This window comes from Drosophila pseudoobscura, chromosome X (assembly GCF_009870125.1).
Source record: "Drosophila pseudoobscura strain MV-25-SWS-2005 chromosome X, UCI_Dpse_MV25, whole genome shotgun sequence".
Taxonomy (NCBI): domain Eukaryota; kingdom Metazoa; phylum Arthropoda; class Insecta; order Diptera; family Drosophilidae; genus Drosophila; species Drosophila pseudoobscura.
The window spans coordinates 47503264-47524632 of NC_046683.1; the positions used below are offsets into that span (position 1 = coordinate 47503264).

Sequence of the window (21369 nt, forward strand, 5' to 3'; positions counted from 1 at the left end):
TCTTAAAATGTATCTCAGTATCTCAATGTTGCCAGCAACGTTGTGAGTGCTGTACAATTTTATTTTGTATTTGGTGTTTTGCAGCATTATTCACGGCAGTTTTACTTGTCCCATCCCTAATCACGCTGTTTACGAACGAGTAAACATGCAAACGAAGGAAGGGACAGAGAGACCAAAACAATTACGGAAGATAACCACAAAAAGAACGTGGAAAATTTGTGAAAATCGTGTGTGGCGCATTGAAAATGGTGCTGCGGTCAGGGATTATAATTCCATTTCAGTTTCGGGACACAAAGAAGCTGCTAATGATTGGCGTGCCCGAGGAGAATCGAAATCTTAACATATGGGACCTGAAGAACGTGGGTAAGCATTTCGATAGCTGCCTGCCGTGCCCGTGCCTTATGGATGGATGGGGCGGGCGGCCACGGCCAGGTCAGGTCGTAAAACTTAATTGCCCTCCGAGTCTGTGTGTATAGCAGAGTGGCGACTGCTGGCGGCGACACCCAAAGGCAGTGGAAGAGCCCCGGAGTGTTTGTGCAAATAATATTTGTTGCATTTTCCAGTGCGTGCCGCCTTCGGAATATACAATTTCGAGTTTCGCAACAAGAAAATTGGCTTTAACATACCCGACGAGCTGCTGCTGCACTATCTGGCCCAAAGGCATGACCTTACCAATTTCGTTATAGAAATCAGTCAAGGTAAATACTCATGTATAGCGTATAGCAGCTAAGCCGCGTTTCAATTAGCGTTTAAGCGAGTCCCTCGGAGTCAAGAAACCCCAAAAACATATATATATAGATCAGATCTGTTGTGTATATAGACGCGGCAGCCGTAAACGTGCTTTTGCTTGTAAGTCTATGGAAATTTGCCATTTGTAATAAAACCCAAATTGTAAAATGCTTCCCTTTGCAGCCCTCGACGATGGTCATGCCAAGGAGATGCTGTCTTATGAGCCCTCATGCTCGATGGCTGTCTTGAAGCAGCAACAGCAGCAGCAGCAACATCATCCTCTTCAGCACCATGTACCACTGCCTCAGCGTTCAAGTGAGAGTGCCTCCCATCACACGCACGACTACGTGCCCACCTCGCAGCCCAATTCGCCAGCTCTGGGCGTGTGCCATGAGCCAGTGGATTCGCCACTGGAGCAGCAGGCCAACACCTCCAGCTCAGATCATGCGGATAGCTCCCAAAAGCTGCGTCTCACACAAACTTATGCTGAGCGAACGCCCGAATCGTTGACACAGTCCATCGACCCGATGGACATTATACCCAAGGCGGAGTCCGAGTTGGAGGTGGATCGGTTAGCAAGGACATCTCGGTTTCTGGCGCGGCAAGAGCAGCATCACCAGCAGCAGCAACAGCATCAGCATCAGCAGCAGCAGGCAGCCGCACTGCAGCACGCGTTGCCCGCCCAGCAAATCTTTTCGAACTACACGCACAGTTTGCCGCCAATGAATGCGCCGAATCCCTCACAGCAGTCGCCCTACACTCCGGGGCTGATGAGTCGCTTTAGAAGTGAGGACAGCATCTCCCATTGTTCTTTAATAAATGCCTAATCGACCTCCTTTTCATTTAAAGAACGTGGCGAGCGCATGTCTAAGGATCAAAAAGAGCTGTATGTAAAATTCTTCGAGGACAATCCTTGCATGCTGTCGAATCATCGCCGGCATGATGGCCTCACCGAGCCGCTGTGGGCGAAATTGGCACACATGTTGAATAGTGTGCCGCAGGGCGCTGTGAAGAATGTGGAGGACTGGAAGCAGACCTTCGATGCTTGGCGCTATCGCATCTTCATGTACACACGCTACAACTCCAAGCTGAGCATGTCGGAGACAAGTGATCCGAAGAACTTTAAGCCGCTCACTGCCACCGATCAGAAGGCCTATGCCATGTGGACAAGTCACAAGCACATAGCACCGCAGGACTATGAGAAAATGGATCTGTTTGTGCCTTTGGACGAGGCCACAACAGCCACCAACAGCTACGATTATTGATTTGGGATCTATATGCAATATACAAAACTGTTAATGTGTACTTTAACTAATGCTAAGCGCAAAATACAATATGTTTAAGCCAAAACTAAAAAAATCAACAAAGCAAATCGCTTGACATCTTCATTATCTAGTTGTTAGATTCACTGTGCATTGTACAACTGTTTTAATGATATTATTTCCTCTTGCAGTGTACGATGTGGCCTTGGATAACTACGTCTTAAATCGACAGTGCCGTTGCGCGGAGCAGAAAATACTGAACGAATCGCCCACACCCGAGGAACCCACGAACCTATGCCAGCCCAGCAGCGTATTGGAAACGACGCCTACTCCCATTTTGGCTATGCCGCCTTGCGAAGACGAGGAGCACGAGGAGAGCATGAAGTACCGCATCGATAAGACCAGCAGCAGTGGAGCGGCCTCGGCGGATCTGGGGATGCATGCCTATGAGGCGTGCAGCCCGAAGATGGACTACGATACACAAGACGAGCTGCCGGATTCACCACATTCACAGCAGCTGCCACCACCACCATTGCCTTTGCCAGCGGCCTTGCCGTTGCCACCACCCCCAACATCCCACCATCATCAGTTGCAGCAGCAGCAGCAGCAGCAGCACGAGGAAGAGCAGCAACAACTGCTTCAGGAGCGCATCCAGCACGAGTACATGATCCAACAGCAGCAACAGCACCAGCACTTGCAGCAGCAGCAACAGCATTTGGCTCTCCTGCAGCAGCAGCAACAAGAGGAACAGCAACAGCAGCAGGCAGCCACTGGAGCGCACGCATTGCCCGGCCAACAACAGGTCTTGAGCATGGCCATGGGCACGACTGCCACCAATAACATTCGACGTAAGAATATATTCGATTCAATCTATGTGTCTCTAATGGTTTTCACCGCACAGAACGCAAGGAACGCATGTCTAAGCGACAGAAAGAGCTCTACGTGCACTTTCTGCAGCAGCATCAGTTCATTAATGATCATCGCCGCAACGATCCCGTGCTGGATCCCTACTGGCTGAAGTTGGCCAATCTGTTGAATGCAGTGCCCCAGGGCGCTGTCAAGCATGTGACCGAGTGGAAGCAGACCTTCGACAACTGGCGTTACCGCATCTTTCTCTACGCACGTTACAACTCCAAGCTGCAGGACGAGGAGGCCCAGAATCCGCGCAACTTCAAGCCCCTGACACGCACCGATAAGCAGGCCTACATCATGTGGATACGCAACCCGGATACGGCGCCCCCCGATCTGGACAAAATGCGGAATGTCTTCTGCAATCTGGAGGAGACCACCGCGCAGCAGGACTAGCGGCGCCTGATATCGAACTCCATAAATTGCCATTGTCGTAGTTTATAAAAATGGAACATATATATATATTTTTTTTTCGTCTATCTTGTCTTTCCTGGTTTCAATCGTCGTTAACTGTGTATTTGTATATGTTTTTCCTGTTTCGGGGAATTCATTTACCTTTAATTTGTCATTGTTATGCTTATATGAATATTAAAAATGTGTTTTTTTTTGAATGAAGCTCTAATTATAGTCGAAGTGTCATCGGAAATATGCAGAAGATTATTTTTAGAATCAGGTGGGAAGTTCATTTGCCCGATGTTTTGCATATGATTACCACAATGAAATGAACCTTAATGCTGAACAGGTTAAGAAATTATTAAATGAAACGTCTCGTTGTTCTCGGATTTATTCAACTCAAAACGAGACAGACGGAAAAAGGCTTACATCATGCGCTGGTAAGGATATCGAATCTGATAAGTTGCCCCCCAACTTATGGTGGCCTTGATGGATTGACATATGTTTGCTCTGGGGCCAAACTCCTTTCAGAACCAGCTCCAGTTGCTTTGTGCTACCACTCCACATCTCTACGTGTCTCTCCATATGGTCTAGACACCCACACACCCGCCTCGTACTCGTATCGTATCGCATGTGTTGATTAATTTGTTGCCAGCGGCAGTACAGCATCCAATATATGTGTGGCTTGTACTTGTCGCTAATCCCTCGACCATTAATTATACGTTCAATCATATCCGATACGCTTCATGCCGCGACACACACTCGACAGCCGGTTGACGGCTTTGGGGGGATCAATACGGGTATAAGCCGCAGGTATCATTGGCAAAATCCCGATAATAATTCCTTCTTTTGGTTTCTGCAAATTAGTTCCACTGTTTATTGAACCTGAAATCGATTCTGAGACAGTGATGTGAACCTGAAATTGTGTCTGTCTGCTGAACCTGTAGCTGTATCTGAAAAGGGAGCTCACCAATCGATTAACATATTGTTAATTAAAAGAAATTACTTTGGGTTTGGCTTTGACTGTAGCTGTGGCTGTGACTGTGGCTTTCAATGTGGGCTTTTGTCTTGTGCCGTCGATTATATTTTATTCTTCTGATTAAATTGCAATTTATCATAAATTACTGCGCTTAATTGTGTGCAAATGCAGTTGGAAATCTCGTTTTAATAATAACAGAAATATATGTGTTACATAAACAACTAATTTAAACGAGCGTATCAGCTTGGAGAGATATTGCAAATGACTCGTAAACGTACTCCGCACTGCTCCCCTCCCCATACTTTGTCTGTTATCTGCTGCGTTTCCAATAACCCCATTCCTCATAAAGATAAATGCGAACCGAAGGCATTGGGTTAGGTTATTAGCTGTGACTTTTTGCGGCTGTTCGCTTGGTTTGTTCTGACTGTTCTGCTCTTGGGTTCTGTCTGCTCTGGGCTCTAGGCTCTCGACTGTCGACTCTAGACTCTGGCATACTCTGTTGCAGTCAGTCAGGCGTACAATATCAATATTTCAGTGTTTGGAATTTGCATATTCGTAGGCCGTCAAAGGCGACAACGACAACGCCAGTGTGGTAGGTGGCTTTCATTGGATATCTGTATGAATTATGACAGGTGGGGGAAAACAATGCGAATCTTAGTAGCTGTTGAACGACTGCCGTTCATGTTTAATTCAATGCCGCCGCAACTCTGTAACTGTAACGGTAACCGCATATAGGGTACAGGGTTGCCGAGTACATTCAGTGTAGAACTGAAACCAGAAAAATGAGAAACGATCTTCAGAACTGGGTGGAGTTTGATTCCAATACAGATACGAGTAGATCCCAACCCAGTTTCAATCCAATCTCCCGCTCCAAGTCAGAGCCATACTACCCGTAAAATTACCATATATTAACCGCTCACTTTCAATACCAATTTATCAAAATTATCAAATCCGATTAAGTCGCTTGCTTGGCCAAAAATTCTCCCACACTCTCACCCAAAAAATAAAGACCAGCAGCAAATCACAGTTTAGCCCAAAAAAAGACTGAAAACTTCACCAGATCAATCATAAAGACATACAAAAATGCTGTAAAAACGATAAAAACACCATAAAAGCGATAATAATCTTTTGTAAGACCTGTTTTGCCCAGCAATGATCGGAGCAGAGTCAGAGCCAGAGTTAGGAGCCCCAGCCCCAGCCCAAGTCCCACCACTCCATACCATACCTCTAAGCAGCTGACCAGACCAAAGGCAACTTGTCAAACCCAAGTGATCTTAACAGACATATCTGTTGATTTACTATTCGAATGAAAGATACACACACATAATGGCAAAAACTTGTGTATGCTAATCAATGTTCCAGTTGATTGATATGGCTTTTTAATTACGTTTACAATTTAATTGACCTGAACTATCGCGCCTGACCAAAAGAATCACTTAACTCAATTTTGTATTTTAATGAGGAAACAAATCCTCGCCCAAAGCCAAAGATCTCTCTGCATTTGCATTAAACATCGATCTGAACTCATAAAATAAAATTAAATAAATGCAAAAACACAAATATTTTGCATTAATATTAGGCAGTCGATAATGAGTGTTGGTCGAACGGACTGCAAGTCGGACATGCGGCAAGCCGGGGCTCATTAACGTGGCCAAGCAATAAAATCAGTTGAATCGGTTGACATCCAATCAAATTGATGGGGACAACCACTCCGCTCTATCCATCCATGCTCACGCGGGAGTGTGTGTGTGTGTGTGGGGGTAGGCTGCTTTGAAATGTTTAATGAAAGAAATTAAAATATGTCAGCCTTCAGTTCATGCGTAAAGACCTGACTATATCCGATTTCAATGTCGCTCACGTAATCGGTCTCTGTAATGTGAGTCAAGTGCGGTTGGAGTACGGGTATAGGTACGGGTACGGGGACGAGTGCGAGTACAAGTGAGTCTCTGTGTGAGCGTTATCAGTAAATGATTTGTGAAAAGAGGTCAGGGATGCCCACCCACCCTTACCATACTCAATGAGGGGACTAAAAAGAGCTAAGAGGTTTTTCCCTCATAATTATGGGAGGTGGTGCTACCCACTACCAATAGTCTGTAAATTCGCAAATATCTAGAGTGGCAAACCTCAACAAAGTGTTAACGGTTTCGTTCCCCATTCTTGCAAAGTTACGTCATAACTATATTTAAAATTATCTTTCGATATTTATTAAAATATATATTTGAGTATTTATTTATACACTTTTCTCATTGAACCACAAATATTTCGTATATATATTTATCTGTTTTTTTTTTAACATTTGAACAGGGAATCCTGCTGTGCCACTTCATAAATATCTTTGAAATTATCATTAATTTTAAATTACATATTTCTGAGTATTAATTTATAATCGTTACTCATCTAACAGCATTTATATGGTTTTAATATAAACAAAAAATCAATTAAATTATTTGTTCAAAATTTAGCTTCAGACTAGCAGCATGTTGAGCAGCAGCAGCCGGAAGCAGCCCTAGCAACCATGTTGCTGGTGGAAAACAAGCTTTCTGGCAACATTTGTAAGCAAAACAAAAAGTGAACGAGCAGGAACGTAGCGAGCTGCAGCAAGGGCTGCGGCACTACTTTTATATTTGGAACTAAGTCAGTATATGTATTTATATATAACTAATATTATGAATTAAAGAATATTTTCTGTTTCCATTTCCTTACATATGTACATCTATCTCTTTTTCTCTATTCTCACACCAACCGTTATATCTCACTAGCCTTCGCAAGGGGGCACACCCTGCACGATTAAGAGTGAGATGGAGAGATAGAGAGAATGAGCCGGCGGGTGGAATTTCCGTCTGGCTATAATATTGATCAGATCTAAGCTGTATTCGACAATCTGGTAGAATCTACGATTCTAAATTTTTCGTATTCCCGTATCTTCAAAATTGTGGATGCCACAGATTTTCACCCTGGAGGGGCGTGGAGGGTGTGATTGATTCAGTGTGATAGCACACGAGTCTGCACTCAAAAATTTGGTTGCTCCAGCTCTTATAGTCCCTGAGAATTTGGCGCAAAGAAGACGGACGGACAGACAGACAGACGTACAACTATATATATATCTACGCGGCTATTGATGCTGATCAAGAATATATATACTTTATGGGTTCGGAAAAGCTTCCTTTTGGGATTCACACACACCCACTTTCACAACAAATCTAATATACCCCAAAACTCTTCGCTTTTAGGGTATAAAAACAGCCGAAGCTCCTCTTGGGGTCGAGTTGGAGTTCGGACATGGGGCTCGGGCTGGGGGTTCGGGCTGTTGTTCGGTCTTTGGGTTCGGCTTGGTTGGGGTTCGCGAAACCAGCTGATGACCAGATGGAGGCGCCGACGAAAATGAAAACCGGGAGACGGAGACTTTGTGCTGATGCTACCACATTCGCTGCTTTCAGTGCGGCCCGGGTCTTCCAACTGTTTTGTCACGCCTTAGCGCTAACTCCGGTTCAAAGATACTCGTACTTGCAACAGAAGCAGCTTGTCCATAGCAGGAGATACTACTCATACACCACCCAGCATCTGTAACCAGCAAAGTATGTGCCGTGTCAATGGATGTTGCAAAAATTAGGCAAAGGCTCAAACAAACCCGTGTTAATCATTCGCAATTGTGAGGTTCTCGCGATGTTTTTTTTTATGTTATTTAGCATATACGACATTCGAAAAACGAATAAAAAAGGAGTACGAAACAAGAAACAAGAAACAAAAGACTTAGGCAACAAACTTGCGTGCAGCAATGCAGACAATTTATAGCCTACAGGCTCCAAATCCAAAACTTCGACTCCGACTTGGACTACGCCTTCGAGTGGGGCTGGGGCTGGGGTTGAGGCTGGCGGCTGAGGCTAGAGCTGCCGTCGCAGGCGTGTTAAATTTATGCAAATAAATAAATCAATTCCACAAAAGATAAATAAAATTGAAGGCGTTTTTCCAGCCTTTTTTGCACGCACTGCAACAAAACATTTGTCAAAAATAACCAAAAAACGAATCTGAAGGAAAAATCAGTTTTCTAGAAACGCCATAAATAAAACCTCGCCCATGAATCTTTCACTGGCCAAAAATATTTCACTCCACAGCAACAAAAAGGAAGGGAAAACCTGACTGAAAATATAAAATAAAAATTCGCTAATGCTCATTGCCTTTTTAAATGCAACAACATTGAAATGAGTGAAATAAAAGGCCATAATGCATGCTAATCATATAATAGGAGTGTATCTTATATGTACCTACATTTTTGTTGCTTTTTTTTTCATCTATATAGTTTTTTCTCCTTTTTAATGTGCCGGAAACATTTTCTTAGATAATTGTGGGTACTTGAAGTTGGGTGTTGCCTCCCCATGAATATGACTATGAATATGTATAAAACCAAGCGAGAGAAGTGTGATTATAAAAACCTTGTTAATTTGCTCAAATTGGTTTCGCGTTTCTCAAGAGTCGGTGGACCCCAAGTGATGCTGGGAGTTTTTTTGTTTGTTTTGTTTATTGAACTCAACGCCGCATCCTCAACTAGTTTATCAGCAATATAAAAATTTAATTAAATTTATGCACATATCGTTTCAAAAGCCTAAGAGCCCCACTAAAGGTTACGAGTACACCTCGAAACGGGTTTGACAGATTCTAGGCAGCGATTAGTGCGTGACCTCCAGCCCAAGACTCGGCGTCCCTCCCCCAGTACCGAAATCTCCGAGGCGTTCACATATTACTTCTATATAGTCACGTTCCGAGTGTTAGCCGTGACATGGGCTCGCGTTGTCGTTGGCGTGGTCTGTTCGGCGTCTGCGTCTGGGCCTGATATGCGTCTGCGCCTGCGGCTGCGCCTGGGTCTGGCTCGTAAACCACATACTAGCACGCCTTCTTCAAAGAGACTCAGGGATATTTACGATGCCAAAACGAAAGAGTTAGCCGACCACTTAAAATGCGTGGCATGTGGCTCACATTTGGCTACATTTTGCTACACTGTGTGGCGGTGGCGCGACCAAAAACCGACCGCGAGACCCCAAAGGCAATTGAAAATTACTCGTACCTTAAATTTTCATTAAAATGGACATTTAAATTGGTTCCAATGTTTTACGCATGCGCGACAGATCGTGTCTTGGCGGCGACTAGGTCGTCAGTCCGTCATTCGGTCATTTAGTCATTCAGTCACCCCCGCCTTCAATGGACGCCGCCCAAAAGTAGTGTCCGGTCGTTCCTGTTATCAGGCTGCCCTATCCATTTGTGGAGCGAATCTCGGTCGCGATCTCGCTCTCGATACCCTAATGTTGCCACTGGACGGACTTGGACACTTGGCAATTGAGACGCCAAACAGACATCGTCATCGCCAACACAATCAGCGCCAAAAAAAAAAAAAAAACCATTCACTAGGGTCCAACTAAGTAATGGTATTGGATTGCATAATGAATGGCGGCGAGCCCGGGCTCGGGCTCGGGCTCAGGCTCGTTCCATTTGATATTTACTTTAAATCTGATTTGATATTGTCCCACATGTCATTCGATATGCCAGAGTCGTCTACCATTACAAGGCATCTGACGCGTCAGTTAGAGTGGGAATGATGTTTGATTGAGGCTGACCAGTTGAGCGGTTGCTGGTTGTTAGAAAAACTAGTGCCAGATCTCGGTAAACATCCATGTACTAGAGGACAACCCAAACAACTTTCTGTGCTAACTCGCATTGCGACCCGACCCTCAAAGTGATTGTTTGTCAAATCTGAAAAGCACTCTTAAACACATTTCAAATATACCTAATATTTTTTCAGTTGATCGACTTAGAAGCTTCGAGTTTCATTTGAACATATCGAATCACAAAATGGTAAGTAACTTTCAATATTATTTCATTTATTCAACTATACTATTTCCGTTCTGTAATTGAGTTCCAACACGTGTGTCCCGAAAATTAGCTGCTGATTGTATTTTTAGTTTGTTTTTGTTGTGCTGTGGCTCAATCAATGCAAATACATTTTGCACGTTTCGAATATTTTGTTTCTCACACATAATTTTTGGAGTAATTAAATCGGTGAGCACACTCAACAACAGAAATTGTCACACACGCCAGGGAACTGCATTAATTAAATACCAGGGCTCAGGCACTGCACAGGCATTCGTGTCAATGGACCTTGCCTCATCCTCATACTCGTAAAGGGGGCAGAGAAGTTCGAGTACTTATGGGATTCCATACAATATTTTGGATAAGTCTGGGAATTTTTATTTCTAAAGGAATTAACTCGAGGAATTTGCTGTTGCGATTTATGTATATGATTCTTAATAAATTCCGAGATAATATCTTCTTTCAATTTGTCTTAAATACGTTATTAAAGAACACAAATAACATGTCTGCCACATTACATGCCAGAAGGGATTCCCATAATTTCGGAAATACTTTTAGCAAAGAATTACAATTAAAGATACATTCATAACTCTGAGAACATTTCTTCTCTCAGGTTTCCTTAAACAACACACAATCCCAAGTAATATACATACATATCACATGTCCAAGTGGATTCCCATAATTTCTGTTAGCCCAAGGACAAGCCACAACAAATGCTCATACATATCTCTCTCTTTTGTTGTAAGCCAGCAATCGACAAGGCAATGACCCACAATTCGTGCTTGGTGTGTGGTTTGTCGTCAATTCTTCTTACGAGTATTTATTCTATACGCATTCGGTACGTATTCGTATTCTGTGGCAAGTTTGTTTGTATAATGATTTCTGTGGCTTGTCGAGCTGATGTCTCACCGGAAACGAAATGCGAACACACACTCCCCTGTATGGTCTTGGTGAAATCAGCGTCATTAATTGTCAAAATACACCAGGCAAGAGGCAGTATTTGTGCAACATCATTTAAGCAATTAACGTATTCGATTATATATTTGTGGATATTCAGAAAGGCCCCGAACCGAAGCAAACCGCACCGCACCGCAGACAAGCATAAGTATATTAATATGCCATTTACTCATTTCATATTTTGTTAATTTAAATGACTTCCTCAAACGCATCAAAAGATTCGAATTGGTGTTGCATGATCTTTAGCTCCAAAATGAAAATATCATTAATATCAATTTCAACACTCCCCAAGTGATTTGTCATGCACTTTCGGTTATCATTTTGATTGTGCTTTAAATTTATGGGATTGGATTGACAAATATTTGGATCCATACATAATCCATACATGGTTAACAGAATTACATACCCTGGATAATGGCTATTTTATGCAGAAAATCCAACAAAGCCCCTAATTATACAAATTAACAGGCGATTTCGGTTTGTTTAGAAAACAATCAATGTGCGACTGTTTGCTACGGTCCAAAACTATAATTTTTTAACGCTAACGGTAGCACATTGACCTCCTGAACACAAGCCCAATCGATCCATTGTCTTGGGCCCAACGACGGAGTCCATTGTTTGGACTCGATTGATTCGATTCGATACGATACGATTCGATTTGTTTCGATTTATTTATTTTTCCCCATTTTCACAACATTCCAGTCGAAAAGTTCAAAACACTTAACTGCCTGACAGGCATTAACTTTTGGGTCTGTAACCACTGATTAGGCGTCTTGACTTGCAGTTTCGTTGCAGATTTATGATTAGCGCCCAGGTTAGTCGGGGCCACAAGCGAACGACCAGGCGAGACGCATTGAGTGCCCTACTCAAAATGCAAGTTATTACGTCTTGAAGGTTTTTGTACGGTCTCGGTCTTTTTCCCCCACTTTTTCTCTTTTTGCGAAACTGTGCCGCCCAAAATGCCAGAAATTCAATGAGCCTCTGCTATCGAGATGGAGTCAATCAAGGCACCAGGCACCAGACAGCAGACAGCAAACAGCAGGCTATAGCCAAGTGACCAGCATAAGGCAGAAATGGGTGACTGAAAAAAAAAAAACATTTGTATACCCTGGGGCATACCCTAAGCCTTATTTATGGAGATTGGAATCTAGCCTAGAATAATTGACAATTAACCAAAAATTCCTGAAACTGACAAAAAAGATTGATGAAATTAGCTTTCCAAGATTTCAATGGGATAAAAGTGGGGGTTGTGTTCAGTCTTAACAAAATTTCGAAAATACAAAGACCAAATTCCAGAGGATATTCACAGAAGCAGAGGTTTAATACAACCGATTTTTAATTACTTATTTGACAGGGAAATATCTAAGAATTCCACTATTTTAGAACCTATATTGATATTCTTTGCTTATTTATACATTCCATTACATTATTCCATACATATTCTTGAATGAGAAAATCCACTACTTGTTTAAATGAAGTTTCATGAAATTATATCCACTAGAAGCTAAGATCACTGAGGACACTCCGTCGAATTCCTTTCAGAGACAAGCGGTTAACCTTCATGATGCTCCACAGCTTCTGTAACCGCTTCTTGAGTCATTTATTGCGTTTACTTGCGAGTACCGAAGGAGGTACATATTTAATTTGCCAATTTTTTGCGTTAATTAAAAGCCGGCTACGCCCCTTGCATGTTCTGTCCGAGTACGAGTGAAATCAGCTTCAGCCGCGAAAAAGGTCAAGTTTTCTGGCTGGGAACGCACCTGAACAATGCCTGGTCTTGTAAGTAGAATCCACCCACGGAGTCATTGCCATTGAGGGTGAGGGATCTACGAGAAACAAGAGATTTGCTTATGAATATCGTAGATTCATCGCAAAATTTCATTAACCCCATTGAGCAAGTTCAAAATGCGCATTAATTGGGCAGCAAGCATTTTGCCAACGTAATTGAAATCAACATGATGTCTACTTATATATTATTACCTTCTGGAATTTTTTGTACCTTTTTTTTCGTATTTTTTGCGCTTATTTATTTGGCTGATTGACTCCCACGTCTGGTTTGCTTATAAATTTCGTTATTTGACTCGCAAATCATTTCTGTTTTTTGTTGGCCATCGATTTTATCGACATTGTTGAATATTCTTTTGTTTTGGGATGTGGACTTGACTTGGGCTGAACTCCGATCAAATAGCATGGGAACATTGTGGCAATCAATCAAAGTGCATTATCATAGTGCCCCAACCATCCGTTGGTTTGGAAAGTATGCAGATTTAATAGATAGATTTAAAGAGATTGAAACATAGAAATCTCGCTTTGAAAGTGAGGGAAAGCTAAGGGGCATTTTTCGATTGAATCTCAATGGCCCATTTACTGTCAAAAATCTGTATGGAGCACCCTCGACTGGTTTCAACATTTTAATATCCACTCGGTTGCCAAACACTTGGCTGAACTATGCAATACCCAAGTGTACCCAAGTGTTAGATGATACTAGACATTCTAAAATGTGAACAAATATGAAACTAGAAGCACTTTGGAAAGCCTCAAAACACGAACACGGCACCTTCACCAAAGCCAAGACAAATCGCTGCCAATCAACTATCATAATTCAAGACACATCTTCCAACGACCCAACGATCCACCGAAGCACCAGCAATCCACTGAGCCACCAATTCGCTGATCCACGGACAGATCAAAGAGGCTTGTGTGCGCGGATCTGTACGTTCTCCCGCACAAGGTTAGGCCTGGTTGAACTGCATGGCTTCTGACTGATGAGGAAGCTTGAATTGAATATTATTTTTGGTATTTTGTTGTGCACGGGTACTTTGTACTTTCAACGCAAAAGCAATGCAATGAAAAGCGAGTCTAATGATAGACTTTTGGGGTCTAAGCTTTGCAGGTCCATGTTTTGTATGAAAACTCTTCCGGAAGCTCCAAGATAGGTCTTTTAGAAATCTTAGAAATCAGAGACTTAATTGCTTGGAACAGACAGAAAACAGACTCTCTGCCTCCACATGTACCCTTGCAGGGGTATACAAAACTAAAGAGTAGTGCAAGCAAAATGTTGGCGAACAAATGCTCAAAGCTGGCGAAAACATCAAAAATTGAAACAAGTTTTCGCTGTGACAAATGAGCGCAGCCAAAAAGTAAAACGAAACTACATCAAGGGGAGGGGATGGAGCCACCAGAAATAATGGTCTGGCGTCAAAGAGCCATGTTCAAATTTAACGCCAGCTTTTTAATTCGCTCCGAGGGTGGCGCAAAAGGGAGGCGGCAGGGGCTACTGGCAATGTGCCATGTTGTTTGGTTGTTTGTTCTCTGATTTATCAAGGTCGTTGCGAGTTAATTGATGGATGGTTTGCTGCGGTTATTGCATTGAGTGAGCGACAATTTGCCAAGCCTTGAACTTCTCCGGCACCGCACCGGCTGATGAAGATGGATATATGTACGAGTATGTATCTCTGGAAAAACTGAAACTGAATCTAAAACCGAGAGTGAATCTTAATCTGAATCTGAGTCGGGGAGGCTAGGCAAGCACTTTATATGCAAATGAGCCAGCGACCAGATGGCCCAGTCAGCGTTGTAATAAAGCAGCTAATTACGTGACACGCTTCGGCTGTTCGACTTCAGGCAGATGAAGTCATTCTCGAGTTGCTGCTCCGCGAGTGCTGCTATTCTTAAACCCTTTATTTATGATTCTCGATTCGAGCGAAGGTCAGCCGGAGACAGACCGGCGGTCAGTCAGGCATACCCGGCTCTGTAGTTGGACCCAGTTCAGTGATCTGCCGGATGTCTTCTCACGTTCTGCACCAGAACCCATTAAGATGTAAAATTTACGATTAAGTTCGGACAAGAGACACTCGGAGTCGGAGTCGGACTCGGACTCAGACTCGCGTAAGTGGAAAGCCAGATTTATGGATGATATTTTCCCGTTGACGCGTTCGGCAGAGCACACCCACCATCATAGCTCTGACTTTGTTTGATATAGTGCCATGTTATTACCATGCCATGGCTTACAATCTGCAATCTGATGGTTCTTGTTCAAACAGAATAACAAGCATATGAAACGGATGTTATACAGATGTGTGTTTTCCTGAAAAACCCCAGTATATTTATGGGCTTGAAGATGATCAGTAGACAGGAAGCATATCAGTCCATTGGACATTGAAATGGAATCAATTATTTCAATCAATCTCGATTTCCTCCTTTTGATTATTCATGTTCATTTTCATATCATCATCTTTTTTTAATCTACCATGGTCAATATATGATATTCTTCATAGATAGTTTTAACTGTTTCAATGCCACTATAAGAGCTGGAATATAAAGAAGATCATTGGATCAAACAAATAAATAATCCGCTTATAACTTGAGTAATCCAGCTAAGATCCCTTACTCTCAAATGCACATTCATTACCTTCCCATTCTCCCCACCTTCTCCCCCCATGCGAGTGTAGCATGTTGAAAGCATTTTGATTGATGAATGAGGGGCTTTGCCCTTTACTTAACTCTGCTTTTCTTCCATCAATCAGATCGCTGTCAGTGTTGGTCTTTGGTGTTTGTGAACCCCGTTAACCCCAATTCCCAGTTCCTCAATAGCCGAATCATTGACTTACTTTCATCGCCCCCACACACATTGTGCGAGTGATAATTTCAGGGAATAACCATTTATCATATCCACAGTGGATTGTTGTTTGCAACTTTTACCCGCATTGCGAAAATTGCAATTCAAAAATGAAGGCTCATAACGATCTGCCCCGAAAATTCCCCAATAGAGATACGATAGCCATATTCATAATTAAATTGCAGTTTTACAGCCCGCACGACCCACAAGCAGTCTAGTATAGTAGGTATCCCTCGATGGTGTGGCGATAGAGGATAGGGGAGTAGGTCGATTGGGGTACCCCCATAAGCCCCATAAGGCCCATAAGCCAATATAAATTATTTCAATTAAGGCGTTTAAAAAATGATTATGGCATACTTATTATCGAATTACAATTTGAACACGCCAAATGCAAGCGTTAAATTTTGTCTGGCTTTTGTTTTTGAACGACTCGGCGAGACTACTCGCACCGCAAGTATCTCTGATAATGTTGTGCAATAAAAGAGATTTACTAGGAGACCCGCACGAGAGGCTGCACGGGAGATCTCAAGCGATTTGTCCGAGGGGCACAGCCTCAGCCACAGCCACAGCAACAGCTGCTTAGCGGTGGTTAACCACACCATAGCAGACACACCAAGCGGCCAAAGAGCCAAACAGCTGGCTAAGGAGGCTGCTTTTCTTTCCACATTAAATTAAATCTAAGCTTGACCCAAAAAGTACATTTCGGGCTGCACCAAAATTTCGCAAAAAATATTTTTTGACTAAGCACTTAATTTGAGCTTTGATCGGAAAACAAAAAGGAACAAAGCAAAAAAAACCCATAGACAAGGCATAACCATAACCACAACTACAGCCAGCAGTTGCCGGCCCAGTCATTTGATAATAAATGATTATTTTCGTACTAAACTGCGTTAATCAAAGATAATGATAATGCGGTGTAATGCCGGGGCTGTAATGGAGCGTGTGGTACGAGCGACGATTACGAATACGATTACTTGGGGGTTTTATTGATTGTTTTTAATTAGTGAGCAGAATTTCGGTCCGCCTCAGATCAAGAACGAGATCAAGATCAAAACGGAGCGGAGCGGAAGGAGTGGCCCATCCAATTAAGGCGTCCCACAAGAGGGGAGTCTGCTCTGCCATTCCGGCAGTTCGTTCAACTGCAAACAATTTTGCAAACGGCGCAATTCTTGGAGCCATTAAGCCGTAAAGATACCTGTGCCGAAAAATGCCAGAAGAAAACTACCAACACGCTTGACTGTTTTGGCGGCTTCCTATGGGGGGTATGTACATACAATATGTATATTATGGTGTTCTCTCAAGTTCAGGGTCGATCCCATTATGTCTGTCGGAAGTGACACGATCAACGACCAACGACCAAAGACCAACAGGGCGACCATTGTTACACAAATTCGAGTTTATGGCATCTCATGCTACTTAATAACAGGTCTTGTCAAACTGGAGCCATTAAAAGGTTTATGCCAAAGCCTCGTTGAGATCACACTGAATACTAGCAAGAGCTGGTATTCGAACACATTCATACAAATGTACAAACATATTTCTTTTGACAACTATGATCACGCAGATTTGGTGGCACATGAATCGAATTTTGACGTCATCCCCGTCCCAGAGCCTAACCTCAATGCTGGCTGGATCGTGCCACGACTAATGCCAGCAATTATGCTCCGACACCGACAGAAGAGTCGACTGTAAGCCTGTCGACGGTCTGGGGCTCGGCCATCCCCCCGATTTGGCTAATTGATTGACGATTTTGCATTGACAAGTATTTATTTGCTATGCACACTGCATGAGCACCGAGTATTGGCATATTGCCAATGCGGGTTGAGTTGCAGCAATACCCGTACTTGTCCGGGCTCCGATCGGCTCTATCTATCGGTCTGTCTGTGTGTCATTCGTGTGTGCAATCATAAAAGCATGCTGATATCAAGGCCACAATTTGACGATCGACGATCGATGCACAGCTCATGACAATTATTTTCTGGCTGCTTGTTTTTTTTTTTGGGGGGTTTACTCTACTTAACCGATTGGTGAAGCGAGTTTTTTGCTGTCTCTCATAAGATATCATAAAAAAGTTGCAGTCAAAACAAGACTGGCAAACGGTTGGAATGGAATCTTGTGTAACATAAGCATTTCGGTTGGCTTGCATGTCGGGAGGCATACAAATGGAGATGGCGTTTCGATTACGATTTGCATGATGAAAAGAGAGCTTAAAGTTATGCACACTTTCCAGGGAAAAAATTGAGTAATCGATAAATCTTTATAAATACAGCCAAGACCCAACCCCCAAGTTCTTTCTCGTTAATTCCTTAATAAGGAAATAGTCAATGTACCTGATTCTACTACATATATAGTAATCTAACCCAACCTACAATGTAAGTGTCGTAAATCATTTGACAAGAATGTTAGCCACTTGCCTACTTCTATATGGGAATATCTTTAGATGAATAATTGTACCTTTCCATGTATTTACACGCGAGTATGTATCTTTCCATCAGAGATTTCAAAACCACTCTTCCCTTCTGTCCAACATGATGACATGATACACACCCTATGTTTTCTCCATCAATCTATCTATTTAAGACCTTGACAAGGAAAGTGTTCATACCATGCGCCATATATGTATGTACCTACTCCTTACAAGTCAATCATAGCGAAATCTACTCATATTTCAATGTATTTATCCATTTTTGAATCTATCCCATGGCGCGAAAACCACTCCCATGGCTTCCCGCGAAAACAATCCTCAATCGTTTTCCAGCTATTCAATAGAGGAATCTATAAATCTCTGTTATTGATACCATTTTTGGCATTTACTTGTGCTGACAAATTTGTTGCCAGATGCCTATCCTCCTTAGCGGGCAGTAAATGCCAGCTATGACACAACTATTGACCAATCTTTGAAGTAAAGGTTTCACCCGCTCCTCGCCCGCCTCGTTTCGGGTGCGTTTTGTTGGCGGTTCCAATACGCGGCACGGCTCGGCGCGACGTGGTGCGGCTCTCGCCCCATAGACACTTCCTAATGGGTCATTAGTTAAGCAAACACCCAGTCGGCAATAAAAATAACTACAAGGCAGTGCAGAATAATAAATAATGTCGCATTCTGCAGCGTTGTCCATTGTAATCGATTTGAGAATCGCAGAAAGAGCAGAAAAAGTGTCAAACAATAACGAATCGCATTAAACTGGAATTGAATTGAATGTAATTAATCAACAATAAATCTATTATGCGAGCAAATGATTCGAGAAAAGATTCAATTAGACCAACAAACAGTGGCCATAAATATGTATAAATAATTATAATTCATAGGCCAAACAGGCAGGCCAGGCGGCCAAAGTGCAAGGCAATGGAGTATCCATTTTCTTGGAACATTTCAGCACTTTTTCAACTTTTTTTCAAACAACAATTCAACATGACAACAATGAGGCTCTCTATTTATACAAACAGCTGCAGCAATTTAACACTTGACATTGTTTTGGATGGAGATTGGGGCCTATAGACGCGGGGAATTACTTGATGTAATTGTCATTATTACATACGAGATTCAACTCGAATCGAGTTCAAGTCCAGACTGTGTTTGTACGAGTATCTGAATCTCTGTCTCACAATTTGCCATGCGACTATATAAAGCTTTTTTAATTAATATCGATTTGGTTTCGATTTGATTTGATAAGGTGAAGTGAGTTTTATTTACGAAAACATACAACAAACAACACGCAAATTGAGATGAATTGGGGGCGGGGGCTACCTTTGAAGGCCGTTTGTTCGCAGCCGTGTAATAATTTGTCAAACACGATAATGCAAAGCACTTTGTAGTCGAAGATGAAGACTCTCCTTTGTAACCCCAAAAACCCGATACTCGTTTTGCAGCTCACTCCATGCCTGCTGCTAGTCACAGTCGCCAGCCTCGGCCTCCAGACGCAGGCCATCCGGGTGGACTGGGGCACGAACACGGGACCGATAGCGCCGCTGCCGCCACGAACCACGCCACTGCCCCCGCAGAAGCCGTACCGCGAACCGGCGCCTGTCTGGGAGGATCAAAGCAATGACACACCCAATCCCAATCCCTATGTGTAAGTGTAAAGGGGTTTCGGGAGGAGAGGCTCACCTTTTGATCTGTTGCCTTTCACTCTTCCATTTCGCACAGGTACGTCTTGCCACCGCCATCCCGTCCTCGCACCTGGGCCATACCCGCCGGACCCTATGCCCCACCCAACTACAACAATCTGCCGCCCAGGGGCAACTCCATCAACTATGGACAGCTGGCCAGCTCCGTGTACAGTGCAGGAGTCACTTCGGTGCCAGGATTGGCGGCACAGTATGTCCCCGGCGTGGGCATCAAGTACACGGCCATTGTGTTGCCCGACAAGCTGCAGGGCAAGTACAATGCGAAGACCAAGAAGTACAAGGCCTACGAGAAGGCGGCCAAGCATGCGTATCCCTGGAACTATGTAAGGCAATACGAGAGCCGCAAGCGGTATCTCCGCTACTGATATATAATACCGATATATACTTTACACCTACCTGATATGCATTTAGATCTATATAGAAATTGTACAAGAGATTAAAGCCAATCCTCACAAAACACAAACCCCCCGAGAAAAACTGCTTTTGTAAATGCTTTTCTGCCAAAACCAAAACCAAAACCACTCCTACTCGTACACATCCCACTCACTGTCCCTTTCACAATCATCTGCAATCATGTCCATGTCCATGTCCATGTCATAATCGCATACATCATATCGTTGCAGTTGCAGCAGCTGCCAGTGGAGGAGAAGGCCTTGGAGTGGCAGGCGCAGCTCGAGAAGCAACTCGAAGAAGAGGCTGCCCAGCAGCAGCACAAGCACAAAGATCAGGCTCTGCCTACCAGTTCCTCAACAACATCCACTTCATCTACAACTACGAGTACCACAACGCCAGCACCAGCAGCAGCACCCAGCCCCAGCCCCAGCCCAAGCCCCAGCCCAACATCTGCCACATCAGACACCGCAGACACCACATCGACATCGGCAATACAGCCCACAACAATTGCCAATTACAAGGTGGCACACGAGAAGAGCGCTCACCTGAGGAAGCTCACCAAGCAGAAGAGACTCCATCAGCTGCACCTGGAGATGGAGAGGCAGAAGGAGAAGCTGGCCAAGAAGCAGGAGCAGGAGCTGCAAAACTCGTTACAGACCAGTTGAGCGATGGGCGGGCCAACAATATAAAAAAGAGGAAAACTACACGAAACAAAAGTTAAGCTTAAGTCTTACCCAAAATGTTGTAAATAACTATTAATAAAGAAAAACACCCCGTAATAAAACTTAAATGAAGAAATCCTTTCGACTATAAACTACCTGCTAATGGGGTAATGCTCAACTAAAACACTAAAGAATGATAGCGAACTCTTCAAGAAACCCTCTTATAATGAGAAGTCTAAAAGGAGAATGGGAAAACCCTTTTGGATAAATGTGACTAAGTTGCGTATCGTTGAATTTTCAAATTCTCATCGATCTAGGAGTCCATACAGAAAGACAGACAGAAAGAGCTGCAACGAATCGTATGTTCATGCAAAATCAGTATCATGTGTACTAAATGGACTCGTAAACTCTATTTTTCCCTATCACATAAACTTCCACCAATACAATATAGCCTTATGCTATAATCAACTGTTACCGGGTACA

The 21369-nt window shown here is 43.2% G+C and overlaps 2 protein-coding genes across 4 annotated transcripts; both read left to right on the forward strand.

The window, feature by feature from the left end:
- Positions 1 to 22: 22 nt before the first annotated feature.
- LOC6900551 (bromodomain-containing protein DDB_G0280777) lies at positions 23 to 3379 on the forward strand. 3 transcript variants are annotated; one of them, XM_002134898.3, is made up of 4 exons: positions 23 to 363; positions 564 to 698; positions 913 to 1515; positions 1579 to 2101. In XM_002134898.3, exons 1-4 carry the CDS (start codon positions 246 to 248, stop codon positions 1992 to 1994), a joined length of 1272 nt encoding a protein of 423 aa, XP_002134934.1. In that variant the 5' UTR covers positions 23 to 245; the 3' UTR covers positions 1995 to 2101. The 3 variants fall into 3 exon arrangements, with proteins under 3 accessions (XP_002134934.1, XP_015042910.2, XP_015042909.1); XM_015187424.2 differs by lacking the exons at positions 913 to 1515; positions 1579 to 2101 and adding exons at positions 2183 to 2839; positions 2893 to 3379 and having other exon boundaries at positions 26 to 363; XM_015187423.2 differs by lacking the exons at positions 23 to 363; positions 564 to 698 and adding an exon at positions 706 to 849.
- Positions 3380 to 7679: 4300 nt separating this feature from the next.
- GV1 lies at positions 7680 to 21022 on the forward strand. Its single transcript, XM_001353520.4, has 5 exons — positions 7680 to 7847; positions 10064 to 10116; positions 19574 to 19776; positions 19851 to 20154; positions 20455 to 21022. Exons 2-5 carry the CDS (start codon positions 10114 to 10116, stop codon positions 20887 to 20889), a joined length of 945 nt encoding a protein of 314 aa, XP_001353556.2. The 5' UTR covers positions 7680 to 7847; positions 10064 to 10113; the 3' UTR covers positions 20890 to 21022.
- The last annotated feature ends 347 nt before the right edge of the window (positions 21023 to 21369 follow it).

What these genes read in the sequence shown, in the direction of transcription:
- GV1 (XM_001353520.4), top strand. An exon ending in CCCAATCCCAATCCCTATGT is followed by an intron (nt 19,777 to 19,850) that starts GTAAGTGTAAAG and finishes CATTTCGCACAG; the next exon opens with GTACGTCTTGCCACCGCCAT. An exon ending in ATGCGTATCCCTGGAACTAT is followed by an intron (nt 20,155 to 20,454) that starts GTAAGGCAATAC and finishes ATATCGTTGCAG; the next exon opens with TTGCAGCAGCTGCCAGTGGA.
- LOC6900551 (XM_015187424.2), top strand. Translation starts at nt 246, where the DNA reads ATGGTGCTGCGGTCAGGGATTATAATTCCATTTCAGTTTCGGGACACA. An exon ending in ATGGGACCTGAAGAACGTGG is followed by an intron (nt 364 to 563) that starts GTAAGCATTTCG and finishes TGCATTTTCCAG; the next exon opens with TGCGTGCCGCCTTCGGAATA. An exon ending in CGTTATAGAAATCAGTCAAG is followed by an intron (nt 699 to 2,182) that starts GTAAATACTCAT and finishes TTCCTCTTGCAG; the next exon opens with TGTACGATGTGGCCTTGGAT.